We start from the raw sequence: 17727 nt of genomic DNA, 5'->3' as shown, positions 1-17727 counted from the left end.
AGGTAAAATTTAAAGGAATTCTCCCACTTAAAAGGGGTTGGCAACTTTACCTCATGTTTTTGTAATGTGTGTGTAAGTGTAGGGGGAAGGAATAAGGTAATTTACCAATGTACAGCTATTAATAGCTCGGCTCTGCTTTCTTGTTATGTAAAGTGAAGCCTTCTGTTTTCTACCTCATCAGCCAGAGATTCCTGTCCATAAAATGGCTGCAGATAGAGGGTCATGTGATCTATCTGTCCATGGACAATTGCCAGTTAGAGATCACATGACCCTCTATCTGCGGCCATTTTATGGACAGGAATCTCTGGCTGATGAGGTAAAAGACAGGAAAGCCAATGCCTTTAAATTATCCAGTGCTTTTATGGTTTATAGAAGGCATCCCTTTATCAGGGATATTAGCCTGCTTGTTCTTAATAAAACCACTTTTATATTTATTTAACCAAGTTGAAGGGGGAGGGGGGTTAACAGCGCCCTACTAGGCTCTGGCTTCACCCCCTTTGGCAGCATTTCAGCACTGGTGGTCATAATAAACCAAGCCTAACTCCTAGGCCCACACAAAGCGATTGTGCTAATTCCTTTTTATTTGTTAACCGTGGCCTCCAATCAGGGCCGGCGCCAGCACTGGGAATACCTGGATATGTGCCAGGGGCCAGAGCTGTTGGCAGGGGGGGGGAGGACACATAAACCTGTACATAAGGATGTGTTTCTAATGAATCCATAGGGGAAAAAGGGGCCGTATATAAAATAACCATGAGGGGGCTGTATGGGATAATAAACTTAGGCATATTTTAGAGAAAAGGAGGCTGTTTTAGTACAAAGGAGGTGCCAACTGAGGCTCCGTTACCAAAGGACTTACTGAAACCTGGAGCCAACCCTGCCTCCAATGAGACAGAATGGCTCTGAGAGGGCCTTACCAGAGGCCCCCGATGCTTTGGCTTCAAAGGCTGTTATACTCTGCAGGAGCATGTCTCCCCTCCCCCTGTTCCATTGGCACTTCCCCTCTCCCTGCTGTAATCTTACAAAATGGGAGAGGCACGTGCTACTGCACAGTGTAACAGATTGTGAAGCTAGAGCACAGAGGGTTTCTGTCAAGCCCCCCCCCCCCCCCCAAAGCCCTTCTGCTTCATTAGCAGAGTTTTATATATAACAAAGAAGATTACCACAGTATCAGTGCCTGATCTATGAGTTAGTGTCTCCGGTTTATGCTTGTGTATTTTATACCAAATTCTGCAGAGAAAGACCTAACCTAGTTTGCTTTTTATACCTTGGGAAATGACAAGATTCAGCTTTGAATACCAACATACATACTTATGTGTATTCTTACCAATGGAAATCGTCATCACAAATTAGCAGGAGTTATTTACTACCCTAGTAAGATGCAGCCATCTTGTGCCGTTCTCTGCGGCGATGGACCCTGCGAGGCATAGTATACGATTTTGATGCTATTCTCATATGAATACTCTATCAAATACATTTAAAAAAAAATATGCTAAAGAACATGATTATTATTATAAACCTGAAAGTCCTGATTAGGTCTCAGCCTTTATCACACATTTGCTGCACTTCTATTTCCATTTGGAGTGTGAAAGTTGCGGCAACATAATCTGGCCACTTACTACACATAAATGTGCCAATGGTAGAAGAGTAAAAAAAATAGCGAATAGTCAATATCTTCTGTATATTTGGACTTAACACTGTCCATTTACATCTCCGAATCAGCGTACATCCCATTTATTAAATAGTCTACTTGGGTATAGTCTTTCTTCTTGTAGCTCTCATAAGCCTGAAGCATGAAGAGCACAATAACCGCTAGAAAGAAGAGGTTTCCCAGCAGCAGCACTGCCAGCAGAAAGCTGGTGTTCTGGACACGTTTTGTGACCTCCTCGGCAACAATAACAATAACGTCTTCATCTGATTTTTGGACGCCATCCTTGAAGGAGGATTCGGTAGATTTCATTGTAGAGGTCAAGACATTAGATTCTCCTTTCGATGTTTTGCTTGTGGTTGGGTTACTGCCGGTTGATGGGAATGCAATTCCTGGTTTGGTAGTAGAGGTAGGTTCATTAGGTGAATTTGTTGTCGTCAACATTGTGGTAGGAAGGGGAAGAAGGGTGGTAGTTTCCAGAACAGTTGTCTTTTGGGTTGTTGACTTTGGGGTAGTTTGTGTGGTTGCTGGTTTCAATAGATCTAGATCTTGTGTTATTGCACTCTTTGTAGTCTTTAGTTCCGCAGTGGTGGCTGGTGAAGGCTCTTTGGTGCTTTGTAATGACTGAGTTGGCATGAGAGGTTCCACAGTTGTCCCAGGGCTTTCAGTGACTATTGGTACCATGGTTGGAGTTAAAGGAGGAGCAGGTTTTTCAGTTTTTTCAAGCTGATTACTTGTATCTGTTGGTTTTAAGGTGAGAATAGATTTTTTTGTGGGTTCTGTAACTACTAATTCTGTACGGTTTGGGTTTTTTAGAGAACTTGTAAGAACGACTTCAGGAGATTGTTTTGCTGTAGTTTTTATACTGGTAGTGGTTGTGTCTTCAGTTGTAGTAGTAGCTGCTTTTGCTTTCTCTGTGCTTGTGTTACTTTGTTTTGTTGTAGGTTTTATACTAGTTGTGGTTGTGACTTCAGTTGTTACTGCTTCCTCTAGGCTTAGGTTAGTTTCTTTTGCTGTCGGTTTTATGCTAGTTGTGGTTGGGACTTCTGTTGTTGCAGGGGCTATTACTGCTTCCTCTAGGCTTAGATTAGTTTCTTTTGCTGTCGGTTTTATACTAGTTGTGGTTGGGACTTGTGTTGTCGCAGGAGCTATTACTGCTTCCTCTAGGCTTGTGCTAGTTTCTTTTGCTTTAGGTTTTATACTAGTTGTGGATTTGTCTTCAGTTGTAGCAGGGGTTATGTTAGTTTCTTTTACTTGATTTTCACTACCAGTTATCTCCCAAATGATTGGTTCAGGTGTTGTGACAGTTTGGGTAGTTCTATCCGGTACTGTCCTTTTACCAGGTTTCTTTCCTTTAGATTTTGGTTTTACATTCCTTTTTCTTCTTTTCTTTAAATATTTTATATCTGTTGGTCAGAGAAATAAAATACCAAATTACTTTCAAAAGGATAAATAATGAGATTATATGCAATACATCAACAGTTTTTTAGTTACAGGATCCACCTCAGAACAAAGCACACCTGAGACTTCCAACTGTTCACAGTAGAGTTTGTTGTATGTGTGGGGCCATTTTTCAGAATTGGTTTTTAAAAAAACTCCTTGAAAGTCGGGCATTGATCTAAAGCTACCTTACAGAAGGCAGCACCCTATGGAGGCATTTGTGTATTACTTTCCCTTCAAGACTGCATACACCTGAAAAGGAATGCACTTTAATGTACTTTCTAGCACAATTAATGGAATATTATATAATGCCACAATCTGTCCCGCCTTCATATGAGACTGCAAAAATAAAGAATAAAAAAAAATTCTGACTTTTTTAAAGTGGGGAGTTTAAAACACAAGCAAAGGCTGCTACAATAAAGGGTAAACGGCCAGTCCTCCAGTTCTGTAGCATGGTTCCAAGTACCAAAGAGCTCACGATAAAGGCACCTTAATTGATGCTCCTTCTATAGTCTCTAAAAGTTACTCATCTCAAGCAAAAGACAACTCTTGTCTGCTCAATTTCACACGACTTTGGAGGAGGTTTTTTTAAATTATAATTAAACTGGTAAGATTTCACAAAAAAAAGGAAATTGGATAAAGGATATCTCTCCCTGTAACTAAGGGTTCTGGTAGTTTGGTAAAAACTGGTGATGGAGTCCTTTTAATAGCTCAAGGGAGGTTTCCATCTACGTAAAATAATGGCAAAAAGTTGACAACAAAACTTACCTAAAGACGGATCTGTGAGCTTTCCAGATGTAGTTGTGTGGCATAATCTGTTGCACAGCATTATCTCACACCACTTGTTGAGCATCAAAGATTTGCTGCAATTAAGATCTGCTAAAAAAAAATGGAAATACAAATTTTAAAATGATCAGGATCCAGTTTTAAAACACAAGAGAACTTTACCATATATAAAAAATAAAAACCTCAACCCAGTTGACAATTAAAATATGAGCTGGTTGATGACAAAATTTTAATAATCCAGTCGGACCATCACAGGAGCATCTTCTCTCACCACTAGCAATGAGCTCCTATCACTGGAGCAACAAGTCAGTGCAGTGGCCACAAGGTCCCCATTGAATACATAGACGCATCAGATATGCCCTAACTGACCATACAACCTTTCTCTCTTATGGCTGGTAAAGCAGCAGACCAATACATTTCAGGCATTGCTTGGGCTTTCTTAAAGGATTCCATCCCAACCTTTATCTCATTCACCCATAAATTAATTGCTCTTAAATTATCTTTTTCTTTATTATGCAAATGAGAATTTGCAATAAACTGAGGAAGTTAGGTCAGGGAAAGACTCATTTCTGTGTGTAATGTAAAGTATTGCATTGCATTAGTAGTCATTTTCATTCATCAGATTCTGAATCTCTCTTGGGACAGCAGTTACGCAAGTACCTGACCTCCCTTTCCCTATACAAAGGCATCACCTGATTTCTTCAAAATGTTAAGATTTTTAGATGCAATTTTCGATGTCCAAGCCAGCAGTGCAGCTACAAAAAGAGGACCAGCCGCTTCTCTCAATGACAAGTCCTCACCCATTGTGATCCACACCTGCTTTTGGCTTCAAAAACTGCATCTGAAAAACTGAACGTGTGAACTCACCCTCACACTATGCGGGGAAGGCACGGCCAGCACAAGGACTACAGAGAGCTCTGCATCTTGGATCATCATATGGACTGTCACTTAAAGGGAACCCGTCACCACTATTTTCATAAATACAGGTAGTGACAGGTTCCTATAGAGCTCTAGTAACTATTTGACACCCTGCTTGTAGCTAAAAAATATTCCCCTGAGATTCCCATATATTGAACTTTATAATTTTAACTGGTAACTAAGCATGGCTACAGTGAGTCCAGGTGGGCGTGGCCTCCTCGGGCTGAATCCAGCAGCTCCTCCCCATCCCTATATCTGTATGCTGCTATAATGTCATGTGACCAGGGTGACATCATCGCAGGTCCTATACCTTTTGTTGCATTAGGAACTGTACACTAAGCATATATGTCATGAAATCGCAGCATATTTTATCACATGAAATCACTGCAGCCTGAATGGAGAGGAGTAGAAGTCCATGGAGGCTACTGTGATTGTTATATGTGGTCAGATATGTACATGGGGTACAGTTTTCATATTAAGTAGCTCAAGGACCTTTGATGATGTCACCCTGGTCACAGACTAACCCCCCCCCCGTGGACTCGCTCCAAAGCTGCATAGATACCAGGCAAGATTATAACTCTGATTTTATGGGGATCTGAGGGAAACTACTTTTAGCTACAAGCAGGGTGTCAGATAGTTACTAGAGCTCTATAGGAACCTGCCACTACCTGTATTTGTGAAAATAGTGGTGACGGGTTCCCTTTAACTCCTGGAAGGCGTGGCTGTGTAGGAGATTCATGAATGAGCAGGACTGGACTCACCCCACACTCACTGGACTCACCCAAGGTCATCTGCATACAGCTATAGGAACTGAACTTTCAAGTTTACAGGCCTATAAAGGGAAAAAATAGGGGTAATGCTTTCTAATGGCAGTTTATGAAAATATACCTAGTTTTGGGGGGTTAATTTAACTGACAGGTTCCTGTTAAAGGGACTCTGTCACCATCTTTTACCCCTTTAAAGGACACCTGTCATCAGGTCTGTGTCACTAGTCCTGTCACTACCGCTGTTGGAGCAGCTCACAAGGATCCCATCCCAGCCTTTATCTAGTTATTTCATACATCATTCATTGTAAAATCATCTATTTTTTATCATGTAAATGAGGCTGGTCACATGGTCAGAGGCAGTGATGTCACCCCTGTTCCCCCTCCCCTCTCCTCCCCCTGCTCATGTCTGTGTGTAATGTATAGTAAGCATTGCTAGTGTGTGTGCTGCATCTGCTGACATGCTGCATCCTCCTAATATACAGGTGAGAGACACAGACATCAGCTACACATGAATCTGACATGTTCTGCTGTAACATGGCTGCAGCCTGGAGCTGCTGTATCTCTCCTATATACACACACATGCACAGACAGGCTGCAGGAGGCGTGGCCACCAGCACCAGGAAGCACATCATTATACAGCCTAACTCCATTATACAGGCTGTCAGTCATGCACTGGGAGCGTGGCTGTGCCTCCCACTCATGAATAAAGTGGACAGCTTGAATATGCTAATGCTTCATTGGACATTTCACAGGTCATTTGCATACAGCTTTAGGACCTCATTGCTTAGGTTTACAGGCATGTAGAGGGACAATGAAGGAATAGAGGCAATGCTCTCTAATGGCAGTTTATGAAAATATATTTAGTTTAGGGGGGTTATTTTGCATGACGGGTTCTCTTTAAGCTACTAGCACCCTCAGGTAGGGTATCAAAGGTCCTTTCAAGAATCTCCTCTTAAATTTGAAATCTTGCTCGTTTACCGATAACAAATTTCCTCCAAAGTCACGTGAAAATGAGGAGAGAATATTTTGTCTCAGATAAGTCAAATGTAATAAAAGAGGTTGTCCACAAAAACATGTATTTACAATTGTTTCTATTGGTAATCGTGCCCAGGTATAAAAAAAAACCATACAGCAAAAAATTAATGTATAGAATATCTATTCTTTTAATAAATAAAAAATAAAATGGACACTCCCTTGAAAACACATGGGCAGGTCATGTCTATAATTACAATGATTTGGAAAAACTCGAGTCTGGGTTTCTGAGACGTGTACCCACTGTACATTTCCTAAAATCTCCCCCTTCCTGTACAAACAATTTGGACACCTTTGTGGCAGCAGTGACCTGACATGTTGTCCTGATTTCAGCCCCGTCTCACTTTATTATCAATAGTGCTGGTATAAACTGCTGTAGACAATGCGCCATAGAGCGTTAATATATATTCCTGAAAGCTGCAGTCTTACATATAATCCATCATCATCAGAAATCCTGGATGCTGACTTGTTCAGTCCCAAACACATTCAGATCTCTTAGAAGAAAAATGTCCTTAGTCAATAAGTAGAGGGAACAGGGGAGTGGACTTTTAGGAAATGTAAACATAGTTGATCCGGATTGGAAATATCCATATATAGCATTTGATAATGTGATGCTACTGCAAATTCAACTTCTGCAAGAGGATACATTCAGAAAGAAGGAAGGAGCCGGGTACTAAAAGACTTGTGTAGTATGAATGCCAAGAAAAATAACATAATGACATCTGTATTATACGCTTCCTGATCTTAGGGTTAGTGACCTCCCTAGCTTTAGATCTATGATGCAGGTAGTGTCTGGAAAATATCCAAATATACAAAATGTAAACTGGCCTAAATTGGCAAAGTCTCCGTAAAAAGAGCTCTTACTTCCCGACCCGTGGGTGTTGGGTAATATGGATTGTATTAACCAGATAATGGCTGCTTGCTGCCTTTATAAATTTGAAAGGGATGGGGCACAGGGCTGGGAAGGGATACCCTGCCCACTAAATTTGCTGTAGGCTGCGCCAGTGTAAAGTTTACATTCGGGTGCCGTAATAACAGAAATGCCTGAACCTCTTAGAAATTCTAATATTTCCTACTCTGGCAAAATGTGCCAGTCGTAAAGGAAACTTGACAACACGGATCTACCTATTACGGTAGATACGGGGGCAGGTTCCCTTTAATCAATGGTAGGGTATCCCTTTTTAAGGCTAATCCTTTAGTCTACCAAATCTTTTATAATTTTTAATGGCCCTAATACAGGCGGTCCCCGGGTTACGTACAAGATAGGGTCCCATCTGTTTGTTCTTAAGTTGAATTTGTATGTAAGTCGAAACTGTATATCTATGATTGTAGCTCCAGACAAAAATTTTTTTTTTGCCCCAGTGACAATTGGATTTTTAAAATTTTAGCTTCAATGGGACCAAGGATTATCAGTAAAGCTTCAGGGGTCCGTCTATAACTAGCGGTCGTCTGTAAGTCGGGTGTCCTTAAGGGACCACTTGTATGCAAATTTACTAAAGAGGCTACTTGGGCGTGGAGTAGCCGGTGCAAGGCTACACAACGCAGCTACTCTACACCCCAGTAGCCTCCTACAATCCGCCTACAAATCCATCTTCTGTGCACAGCTATGAGGAGTTGTGTGCTCATCCGCGAAACCGGCTTAAAAGCTGCACGCTGAAGATTGATTGGTAGGCGGAACACAGGAGGCTACTGTCTTTTTTTTTTTGTAAAAACAAGGGCATATGAATCCAAAAATGCCCAGATTGTGGCAGAGGGGGAACACACCAGCATGTAAGTGTGCTTGGTTTACAATCCGTCATTCTGGTGGTAGATGTCTTTTAATTCAGCCCCCAATAAGAACTATGGTTATTAGTTTTCAGTTCCTGCTACTTTTGGATAAGAAAGTAATGTCCTTTCTGATGTGACACATCTGCTGTGTCAATCCTGTCTCAATGGGTTTCGTAAAAGGTAAATGTTGATCCTAATTCACAGGACATCTTGCTAATGGCTGTTAAGTAAATGGTGCTGATCTACAATATCAAGAGCAGCCACTGTACAACGCGTTGAGTGAGTTGGTCACAGTGCTTGTCCATGCAGAATTTCAGTGGGACTAAAAAGATTCCACCTGAGCCGACCCAACAGATTCAAGTGGATTTGTTCTTTAGAAATATTGAGGGAAATAATAATAAAATAATGTGTGTCCCTTATATTCCAAAATGTAGAAAAGACATCTGCAATCATGAAAAGATATGCAAGTGTAAAGACTTACCTGTGGACAAGCTTTCCCTGCAGATCTGTCTGCATTCAACCTCATAACTGATCCCAGAATCCTCCAGCGGGGGTACAGCATTGTCTACTGAGATCTTAATTCTGCTGTCAGACAGGCACAGGTTCACTGACCACAGGAGTACGAGAGTCTTCCACATGGTGGTTGGATTCTGTCATTCACAGCAAGTGTCTGTTTCCGAGCACCATAATAGACCTATAAAAAACTTATAATTTAAAAAACAATAATTTACATACATTGTGATAATCAATCAATCAATGCATAACACTCTTCTGTATATGCAATGCTGACAGGGTCCATTTTTATAGGAAGATCAGGTCTGCACAACCCACCCAGAAGGTGTTGTTGGACTTAACCAATCAGTGATGTTCTGTGGTAAATTAGCAAATTGTTTAGCTTACAAATTCCACTGCTCAACACTGAAACAGCAAAAAGCCACATAGTTATGCACACTGAGGAATAAAAAGGTGTTGCAAAGCACCTAGCTCTTAGATGTGGCATATGGAAGGGGAAAAAGAGCCACAATGAAACCCTTGAAAATCGGGCAAAGTCTTGTTCTATCATCACTGTCATTGTTCCACCTATCACTTCTAAACTTAGAGCCACAGAATACATTCACTGAAACACCAAAATGTATCACTCTGTCAGATCACAACAGGGCAGATTTACTTACCCGGTCCTGTCGCGATCCCGTGGTGCGTTGTCCGACGAGGATTCGGGTCTGCCGCGACTCACTAAGATCGTGCCCCCGAGATCCTGCATCCGTCGCTTCCGCACCGAGGTCCGCCTGAGTTCACCTTCTTCTCCCCGATGCATGTAAGTGCGTGTCTTGCAACACAATTCTAAATGTTAAATCTTGCACGTTGTCCGAATCTGTCGGGTTGTCCAACGACCATGCCTCCCGGTTCCTGTCACATGTAAGCTGGCGCCTATGCCCCAAATTCCGGTCGCGTGCGCCAACATCCTGGGGCAATCCGGGGCAAAACGGAAATCGATGGGAAATCTGATGAAAATGTGCTCCTTGGACCCTTAGTAAATGAGCCCCAACATGTGTAGACAAAGATCTTCCACATTGCACATCACAACAACCTGGAGTGAGAGCAAAAGGTACAGCTAGAAGAAACTTCGAAAGGTGCTTGCACAACACCGGCTGATAACATCCAGCTAAAAAGTGTTCTGTTGACCTCTTGCCACTTGCTCTCCGTGGCTATCATGATGTAGGGTAAGATGACAACATAGTCTTGAACAGAGACCGATGCTCTTTGGTGACGAATTCCGCTTTTGTGAAATGACAGTCAAAAAATGGAGACCAAATGGGCAAAGAAAAGACCTTCACAAGTGACTGTCACAAAGTCCTATTACTGTTAGCTTGGTAGTCACACTGCTCAAGGCTTCACTTTGTAGGCACATTAACAGCTGAGCATTGCAATTATGGCTATGCCAATACCATATATTTGTTTGTGAAACCAGTAGTATGGCCATATCTCAAGAGTGTCCCAGGAGATGTTTCTCAACATGACAATGCCAGTCCATATGTAGCTTGCGCTAACATGAGCAGCCCCCATTGTCAACCATGGGTTATACCTGGGAAATCATTGGTCAGTAATTGTAAAGGCAACTTCCAGCAGTGGTTTTTAGGCCCAGTTAACACTTGCAATTGGCCCTCCATTATCATCACTAAAACGACCCCTGCTAGAGCTTCCGTTACTGAAGTGGAAAATTGGATGAGAGCTACATGGCTATTTTTTCAGTCTCAAATCATACAAGGTCATACAGGGAAATGGTACCAAATACTAATGAAATGTATGTACGGTACTTATTTGACTTTGCAGAAAGTAATAAAAATGCCTTAAAATTCTTTCTTTCATTATTCTGTAATTTAGCAAATAGAAATAATTTTGGTAGTCCTAATTGACCTAAAACAGGAACGTTATAAAGTTATTCTGATTTCATGTCAGCTGTATATTTAACCCTATAACGCAAAAAGACAATACTGTACATCTTGTAACGTTAGGGGGAGTATGAAGTGAGCTCACGGGCTGAGCCCTCTTCATACTCACCAGGTGTTTGCCTCACAAAAGGAGCAAACACCTGTGCTAGTACCGATCGCAGGTTTTAACCCATTCAGAAAATATGAAAATGAAAGACCGAAAAAGGGTCTGGTCCTTAAGGGGTTAAAGATCTCTTTGTACAGCATACAAAAGGTCACTACACTATCACTGGATACAAATGTCAGGAGGACCTTGAGACATTAAAAATAAATCCACATAAAAACACACTGAAGGTCGCTGATATTTTCACAACTGTCTCCTATAGCACAGCTGTCTGCAGAGCACACGCTATATATAGCTTTCACTCTATAGGCATTTTATAAAATGTTAAGCTGCCCTTGAATATCCATCCATGATATAAATGCCTTGATAAAACAACAGTTCTAGAATTAGGGCTCAGTACAGCTGTTTCCTTGGAAAAAAAAAAAGAATTTGTGAAATATAAAGCTCTCTGTGGATCCATTTTTTTTTTGGTAAAATAACATTCAATTGTATTGTACTCTATGTTGGGATCAAATATTGCCAACAAATATGTCATATGAGAACATAGCCAAAGTATCACTGGCATTGACATGTGGGAATACGTCAGGAATCACTGACCGGTGAAGCATTCAGATAAATATTAGAAGCATTTGGCAAAACGTCTAATGTAAAAGCCTTTGGACACGAGACGCTTCTCAATATTTTTCCTGACAAATCCACATCTACCAATAATCATTCTTGTTTATAAGCAGAAACAACATTACTAAACACAATGGGGGTAATTTACTATGGGCCCGAATTGCGATTTTCCAACGTGTTTCCCGATTATTACAATTTTTCCCTGAATTGCCCTGGGTTTTTGGCGCACGCGATCGGATTGTGGCACATCGGCGGCGGCATGCACGCGGCGTAAATCGGGGGGCGTGGCCGTCGGAAAACCCGACGGATTTGGAAAAATCGCCGTATTAAAAAAAAAAAAAAAAAATGTGTCGCTTGACACACACTTACCTGCACCCAGCCTAGCTTGGTGAGCTCCGGCGGACCTTTGCGGACTTCAGCGCAACAGGGACACCTGGTGGACTTCGGGCGCACTACCTTAGTGAATCGCTGAAAGACACGAATCGGTGCCGGAGAACCCGCCGCTGGATCGCGAATGGACCGGGTAAGAAAATCTGCCCCAATGGGTAAGATTCTTCAAAAGTGTTGACAGTGCAGTTAAGCACACCCCTCCAACCACTTGTATAGGATAAGTTATTGTGGAGGGACGTGCATACAGTACTAACTGCAACCGTTAGAAAGTTCCAAGTCCTGCTGCCCAGGGGTCATGTGACCTGCAGCTTCCACTTTCTGAAGAGATGGTTTACCAGGCCAAGTATGAGATAAGTGACCACATTAGGGTTTTTACCCTTTCTGGTTGATAAATTTATCTCATCTTAAAGGGAACCTGTCAACAGATTTTCACTAATAAACCTAATGACAGATTCCCATAGCACTGTACTAACTCTTGCCCACTGTTTTTAGTTAAAAAATACATAGTTAATATCCCCAGAAAATGAACTTTGTAAGCCAAACTGGCACCCTGCCAGAAGTCTTTTTTTGCTATAGTCCACACGGTTTTCCAGTGGAGACTATAATTAATCTGATGGGCAAGGTTTTCAAGCCCTGCTTGCCCGACTCTCCCACTTCCCAAGTGGCATGCGGGTCAAAGAAGCCTTTCCCACCAGAAACCTGAGAGGGGGCTGTGAGTGCCATCTCTGGCCCGTGTGCCATGGTTTAGTCATCACGTGCATAGATAATTAATAGGTGGTCAATACCCCTGATTCACTGTCTTACACTACAGCTGGGTTGATAAGAAAATAATGATTTCCATAGTGTATCAGCCAATGCAGACATAACTTTAATGTTAATGAGATCAGCACCCACATCTTGGCTGGACAGCATACAGTACAGACAGGGCAGTGTTCTCCTGGCTTTGAGGGTAGCATAAAAGAGCTGGCAGGTAGGTGGTGTCTATGGATGGGTCATATTGACGGAAGAATACTTGCAAACATAACACAGGAACTGCCTTATAGGCTTTTTATGCAGTTTTTAAGAAAGTCAGAATTTAAATCCATCTGTTTTTTTATGGGGTCCGATTCTGCTTTCCAAAAATGCATTCAAAAACTTGGACCTGTCTTGATGTGTCTCTCAAAGAGGGTCCAGCCATATGTTCTGCGATAATGATGTTTAGTTTCTGGGTGGCACAGCCCACATGTTGCGATTGGCACAGCTAACAGGCTTTCCACATATTTGTACTGTGTGCTAAGAATATGCTCCAAGTACTTGTAAAGGAGGCCACCTCTGGTTTTCTTTCGAGACAGGCCTTGTTAGTATGTTAGATAATAACAAATCATTATTTATAGAGCGCCATCATATTCCACAGCGCTTTACAGACCCTGGGGTAGAAATAATAAGCATTGAAGAAAAATCATATGGTCAGATGACACAATAGGAAGGAGGTCCCTGCTTGCAAGACCTTACAATCTATGACTACAATTTAGAAAAGAGAGAAGATCTTCAGAGGATTTTTCAGCTCCCTGTTCTGGATTTGCAGAAAAATGTGCAAATCAGTCTCCTCTCATCATCGCGCCTGCATATTTTACCTATAGCTTTCGGCAGCTTCATCATTGAATTGTACATATGCAATCTATTTCAGGAAGCAGCTGGAAGAACATCGGAGAACTGCCTCACCAGTCATAGGGAGAATGTCCGGATGACATCAGCAAAAGAAGGATGGCCGGATGAAAGAGTGGGCGTAGCTAACGTAAGGCGGGGGAGGATGATTGTGCATTGGAAATTTAAACAACAAAACGTAACTTCAAAGTGTAACCGTCATTTCTGAGCAAAAAAAAAAAAAAAATACATAAATCACCTGGGAGTATTTTGCCTCTCGGTCCTCATTTAGTACCTTTTTTGGCGTATAGCAACCATGTATTCCAGCTCTCAAAAAAACTTACAAACAGCAAGATGGAGGGGCGGAACCTGCCTCCTGTCACCTCATCACAAGTTATCTATCTATCTCCTATCTTTCTATCCATATCTATCTATCATGTCATGTATCTATCTATCTTATATCTATCTCCTAGAAACCGAAAATTCAGAGCAGCACAGAAATCCTGGTGGGTGCAGAGTCCAGATGCTCTCTGGCGCGAGAGCCCCAATATATAATTAAAAAAACCGGCTGCACATGGAATAAAGACACCCCGTCAATTTGGACACTATCTTGGAGTGCTGCCGGTTTTTTGAATTATATATCTATATCTATCTCCTATCTATCTATCCATCTATCTATATCTATCCATCATCTATCTCCTATCTAACTATATCTATCTATCTATCTATCTCTCTCTGGGGGAGGGGGGGCTGCAGTTTCTGTCTGTGTGGATGTGTTTATACACAAGTGTAGGGAAAGCTGAGGGAGAGATGAGAGTTTAGGTGTTTGGTCACTACATTAGTTTGGGCTTCTCCCTGCACATGACTGACTGCTGGGGCAGTGTGAGGTAATCAGCTGAGAGCAGGGAGGGGGGTTGTAGTCTCTGCTCCTTTCTGAAGACATCTGAGAGATTACTGCCATCTTGGGGAAGTCTGCAGAATACAAGAGGAAGGAGCAGGATTCCAGTAACTAATCCAAATGCAAAAGGGCTTAAAATTACCTGCCCTACAACATATCAAAAGTTTTTTGAAATGACGGTTACACTAAGTTTGATGGGGGATGTGGGTTATTTTGCATGAAAGATTCCCTTTAACCCCTTAACGACTTGGCCTTTTTTAATTTTTTCACTTCCATTTTTCACTCCCCACCTTCAAAAATCTATAACTTTTTTATTTTTCCACATAAAGAGCTCTGTTATGGCTTATTTTGGCAAATTGCACTTTATGGCAAATTGCACTTCGTAGTGACGGTATTCAATATTCCATGGCGCGTACTGGGAAGCGGGAAAAAAATTCCAAATGCAGTAAAAATGGTGAAAAAACACATTTGCAACACTTTCTTGTGGGCTCTGATTTTACAGCTTTCACTGTGTGCCACAAATGACATGTCTAATTTATTCTTTGGGTCGGTACAATCACGTGGATACCAAATTTGTATAGGTTTTATAATGTTTTCATACATTTAAAAAAATTAAAACCTCCTGTACAAAATTTTTTTTTTTGATTTTGCCATCTTCTGGCGGCAATAACTTTTTCATACTTTGGTGTACGGAGCTGTGGGTGGTGTCATTTTTTGCGACTTTTGATGGCGTTTTCATTGCCATCATTTTTAGGACTGTGCGACCTTTTGATCACTTTTTATAAATTTTTTAATATTTTCCAAAATGGCAAAAAAATGCCATTTTTGACTTTGGACGCTATTTTCCGTTACGGGGTTAAACGCAGTGAAAAACCGTAATTATATTTTGATAGATCGGACATTTTCGGACGCGGTGATACCTAATGTGTTTATGATTTTCACTGTTTATTAATATTAATATCAGTTCTAGGGAAAGGGGGGTGATTTGAATTTTTGGGTTTTTTATTATAATTTTTTTTTTTAAAACTTTTTTTTACTTTTACTTTTACTATTTTTCAGACTCCCTAGGGTACTTTAACCCTAGGTTGTCTGATCGATCCTACCATATACTGCCATACTGCAATATGGCAGTATATGGGGATTTTACTCCTCATTCATTACAATGTGCTGATAGCACATTGTAATGAATGGGTTAAAACGAGACTGCTTCGGGCCTTCGTGAGACCCGAAGCTGTCATGGCAATGGATCACCGCTCCCCGCATGGGCGCCGCTATCTTTTTGGAGCCTCCGGCAGCATTGCTGGCGGCGATCGCCGCGAAAGCACCCGCGATCGGTGCTAGCACCGATCGCGGGTGTTACCGGTAAGCCTTTGCTGTAATATGCAGCAAAGACTTACCGGCTATGGAGAGCGCTCAGCCCGCGAGCCCTCTCCATGCACCGGGACCCGGCGCGCGCCGTACTAGTACGGCGCGCGTCGGGAAGGGGTTAAAGGAAATCTTCCGTTTGTTTTTATGCATTATGAAACAAACATGCCTTGAGAATCCTGTAATTACACTGATGCAGAAAGATATCTTGTTGAATCTCTGAACAGAGTGGTTTTACTTAAAAAACTATTATAAAATACAGGACAATTATAAAATTCAGGTAAGCTGGGTGCAGACTGGCTGCCTTACATAAAAAAGCTTCCTGAACTGTCCAGACAGGACTAATTAACATGAGCTGGATGACGCATACACAGCAGCTGCAGGATGGTGCAGCAATTGATTACTTCTACCTGTAAGTGATAATACAGTGGTGACATATTCTCTGCTTATGCTGGGCAGGACAAGGCTGAAGCAGTGGATAATTAGGGTAAGAGGAGAAGCGCCGGGGCAGCCACAGGAGCTACAGAACCTATTTATCATAATTTTATAATCGTTTTTTTTAGCAAAACCACTCAGTTCAGGGATTTAACAATATATGTTACAGCATTTGCAAGGTATGTTAGGTTCATAATGCATAAAAGCCAATGGTAGGTTTCCTTTAATGGCCATTTCACTAGTATTCTTTTTCTGAAAAAAAAAATGCTTTGGCTGATAACTTTTTATAGGATTTGCAGCTTTCATAAGAGTTGCTTTAAATTGGATCTTCAGATTCAGGTTTTCTAGCCAAAGAAGAAACCATCTGTACACATAGGCACATTGGGGAGACAGCAACTTTTGGTTTGGCAACTTTGTATTCAAAAAGTCGCATATTTGCTCCAAACAGTTACCCCTTATATGCCACATTTATTAAGCCACTGTAATAAATCTGATATGAAAATGTCATGTATAGAGCTTAAAAAAAAAGCTGTCCTGTCAGATGACAAATGTGCCTCAATATGTTACTGCAGCTTTTAAGAGGCAACTAAGGACACAAATAAAGGGGGACATTTATTGTGCACCCATGATAAAGTACATACATCACGGAGCTCCTGATGTACTGTATGTACTTGAGTATAAGCCGAGGAACCTAATTTTACCACCAAAAACTGGGAAAAACTATTGACTCGAGTATAAGAGTGGGAAAGGCATTGGTCATAGCCTCCACAGGATATAGCCGGCCAGCCTCCAGTGGTATATACCCAGCCCCTGTAGTATATAGCCAGACAGTCCCCTGTAGTATATAGCCAGACAGTCCCCTGTAGTATATAGCCAGACAGTCCCCTGTAGTATATAGCCAGACAGTCCCCTGTAGTATATAGCCAGACAGTCCCCTGTAGTATATAGCCAGACAGTCCCCTGTAGTATATAGCCAGACAGTCCCCTGTAGTATATAGCCAGACAGTCCCCTGTAGTATATAGCCAGACAGTCCCCTGTAGTATATAGCCAGACAGTCCCCTGTAGTATATAGCCAGACAGTCCCCTTTAGTATATAGCCAGACAGTCCCCTTTAGTAAATAGCCAGCCCCCATTAGTATATAGCTAGCCATACTCCTGGTGAATATATCCAGTTATCCCCCTTTAGTATATAGCCAGCCACCTCATATAGTATATAGCCAGCCCGCCCCATATCGTATATAGCCAGCCAGCCTGCCCAATGTAGTATATAGCCAGCCGTATGTAGTATATAGTCAGCCAGCCTGCCCCATGTAGTATATAGTCAGCCAGCCCGCCCCATGTAGTATATAGTCAGCCAGCCCGCCCCATGTAGTATATAGTCAGCCAGCCCGCCCCATGTAGTATATAGTCAGCCAGCCCGCCCCATGTAGTATATAGTCAGCCAGCCCGCCCCATGTAGTATATAGTCAGCCAGCCCGCCCCATGTAGT

The 17727-nt window shown here is 41.8% G+C and overlaps 1 protein-coding gene across 3 annotated transcripts in view; it reads right to left on the bottom strand.

Annotated features, from left to right (window-relative positions):
- Positions 1-287: 287 nt before the first annotated feature.
- C7H11orf24 (chromosome 7 C11orf24 homolog) overlaps positions 288-17727 on the bottom strand; it is a 29016-nt gene continuing 11576 nt past the window's right edge. The window contains exons 2-4 of one of the 3 annotated variants that reach the window (XM_072117990.1): positions 8837-9059; positions 3854-3964; positions 288-3051 (exon numbers count right to left, since the gene is read on the bottom strand). In XM_072117990.1, the coding sequence (XP_071974091.1) occupies positions 1703-3051; positions 3854-3964; positions 8837-8993 (1617 nt within the window). In that variant the 5' untranslated portion in view covers positions 8994-9059 and the 3' untranslated portion in view covers positions 288-1702. The remainder of the gene's footprint in view (positions 3052-3853; positions 3965-8836; positions 9060-17727) is intronic. The other 2 variants (XM_072117991.1, XM_072117989.1) reach the window with 2 other exon arrangements.

The sequence above is a fragment of the Engystomops pustulosus genome, chromosome 7, assembly GCF_040894005.1.
Source record: "Engystomops pustulosus chromosome 7, aEngPut4.maternal, whole genome shotgun sequence".
Lineage (NCBI taxonomy): Eukaryota > Metazoa > Chordata > Amphibia > Anura > Leptodactylidae > Engystomops > Engystomops pustulosus.
The sequence above is the reverse complement of the archived record's forward strand: the minus strand, read 5'-3'. Positions and strand labels throughout refer to the sequence as shown.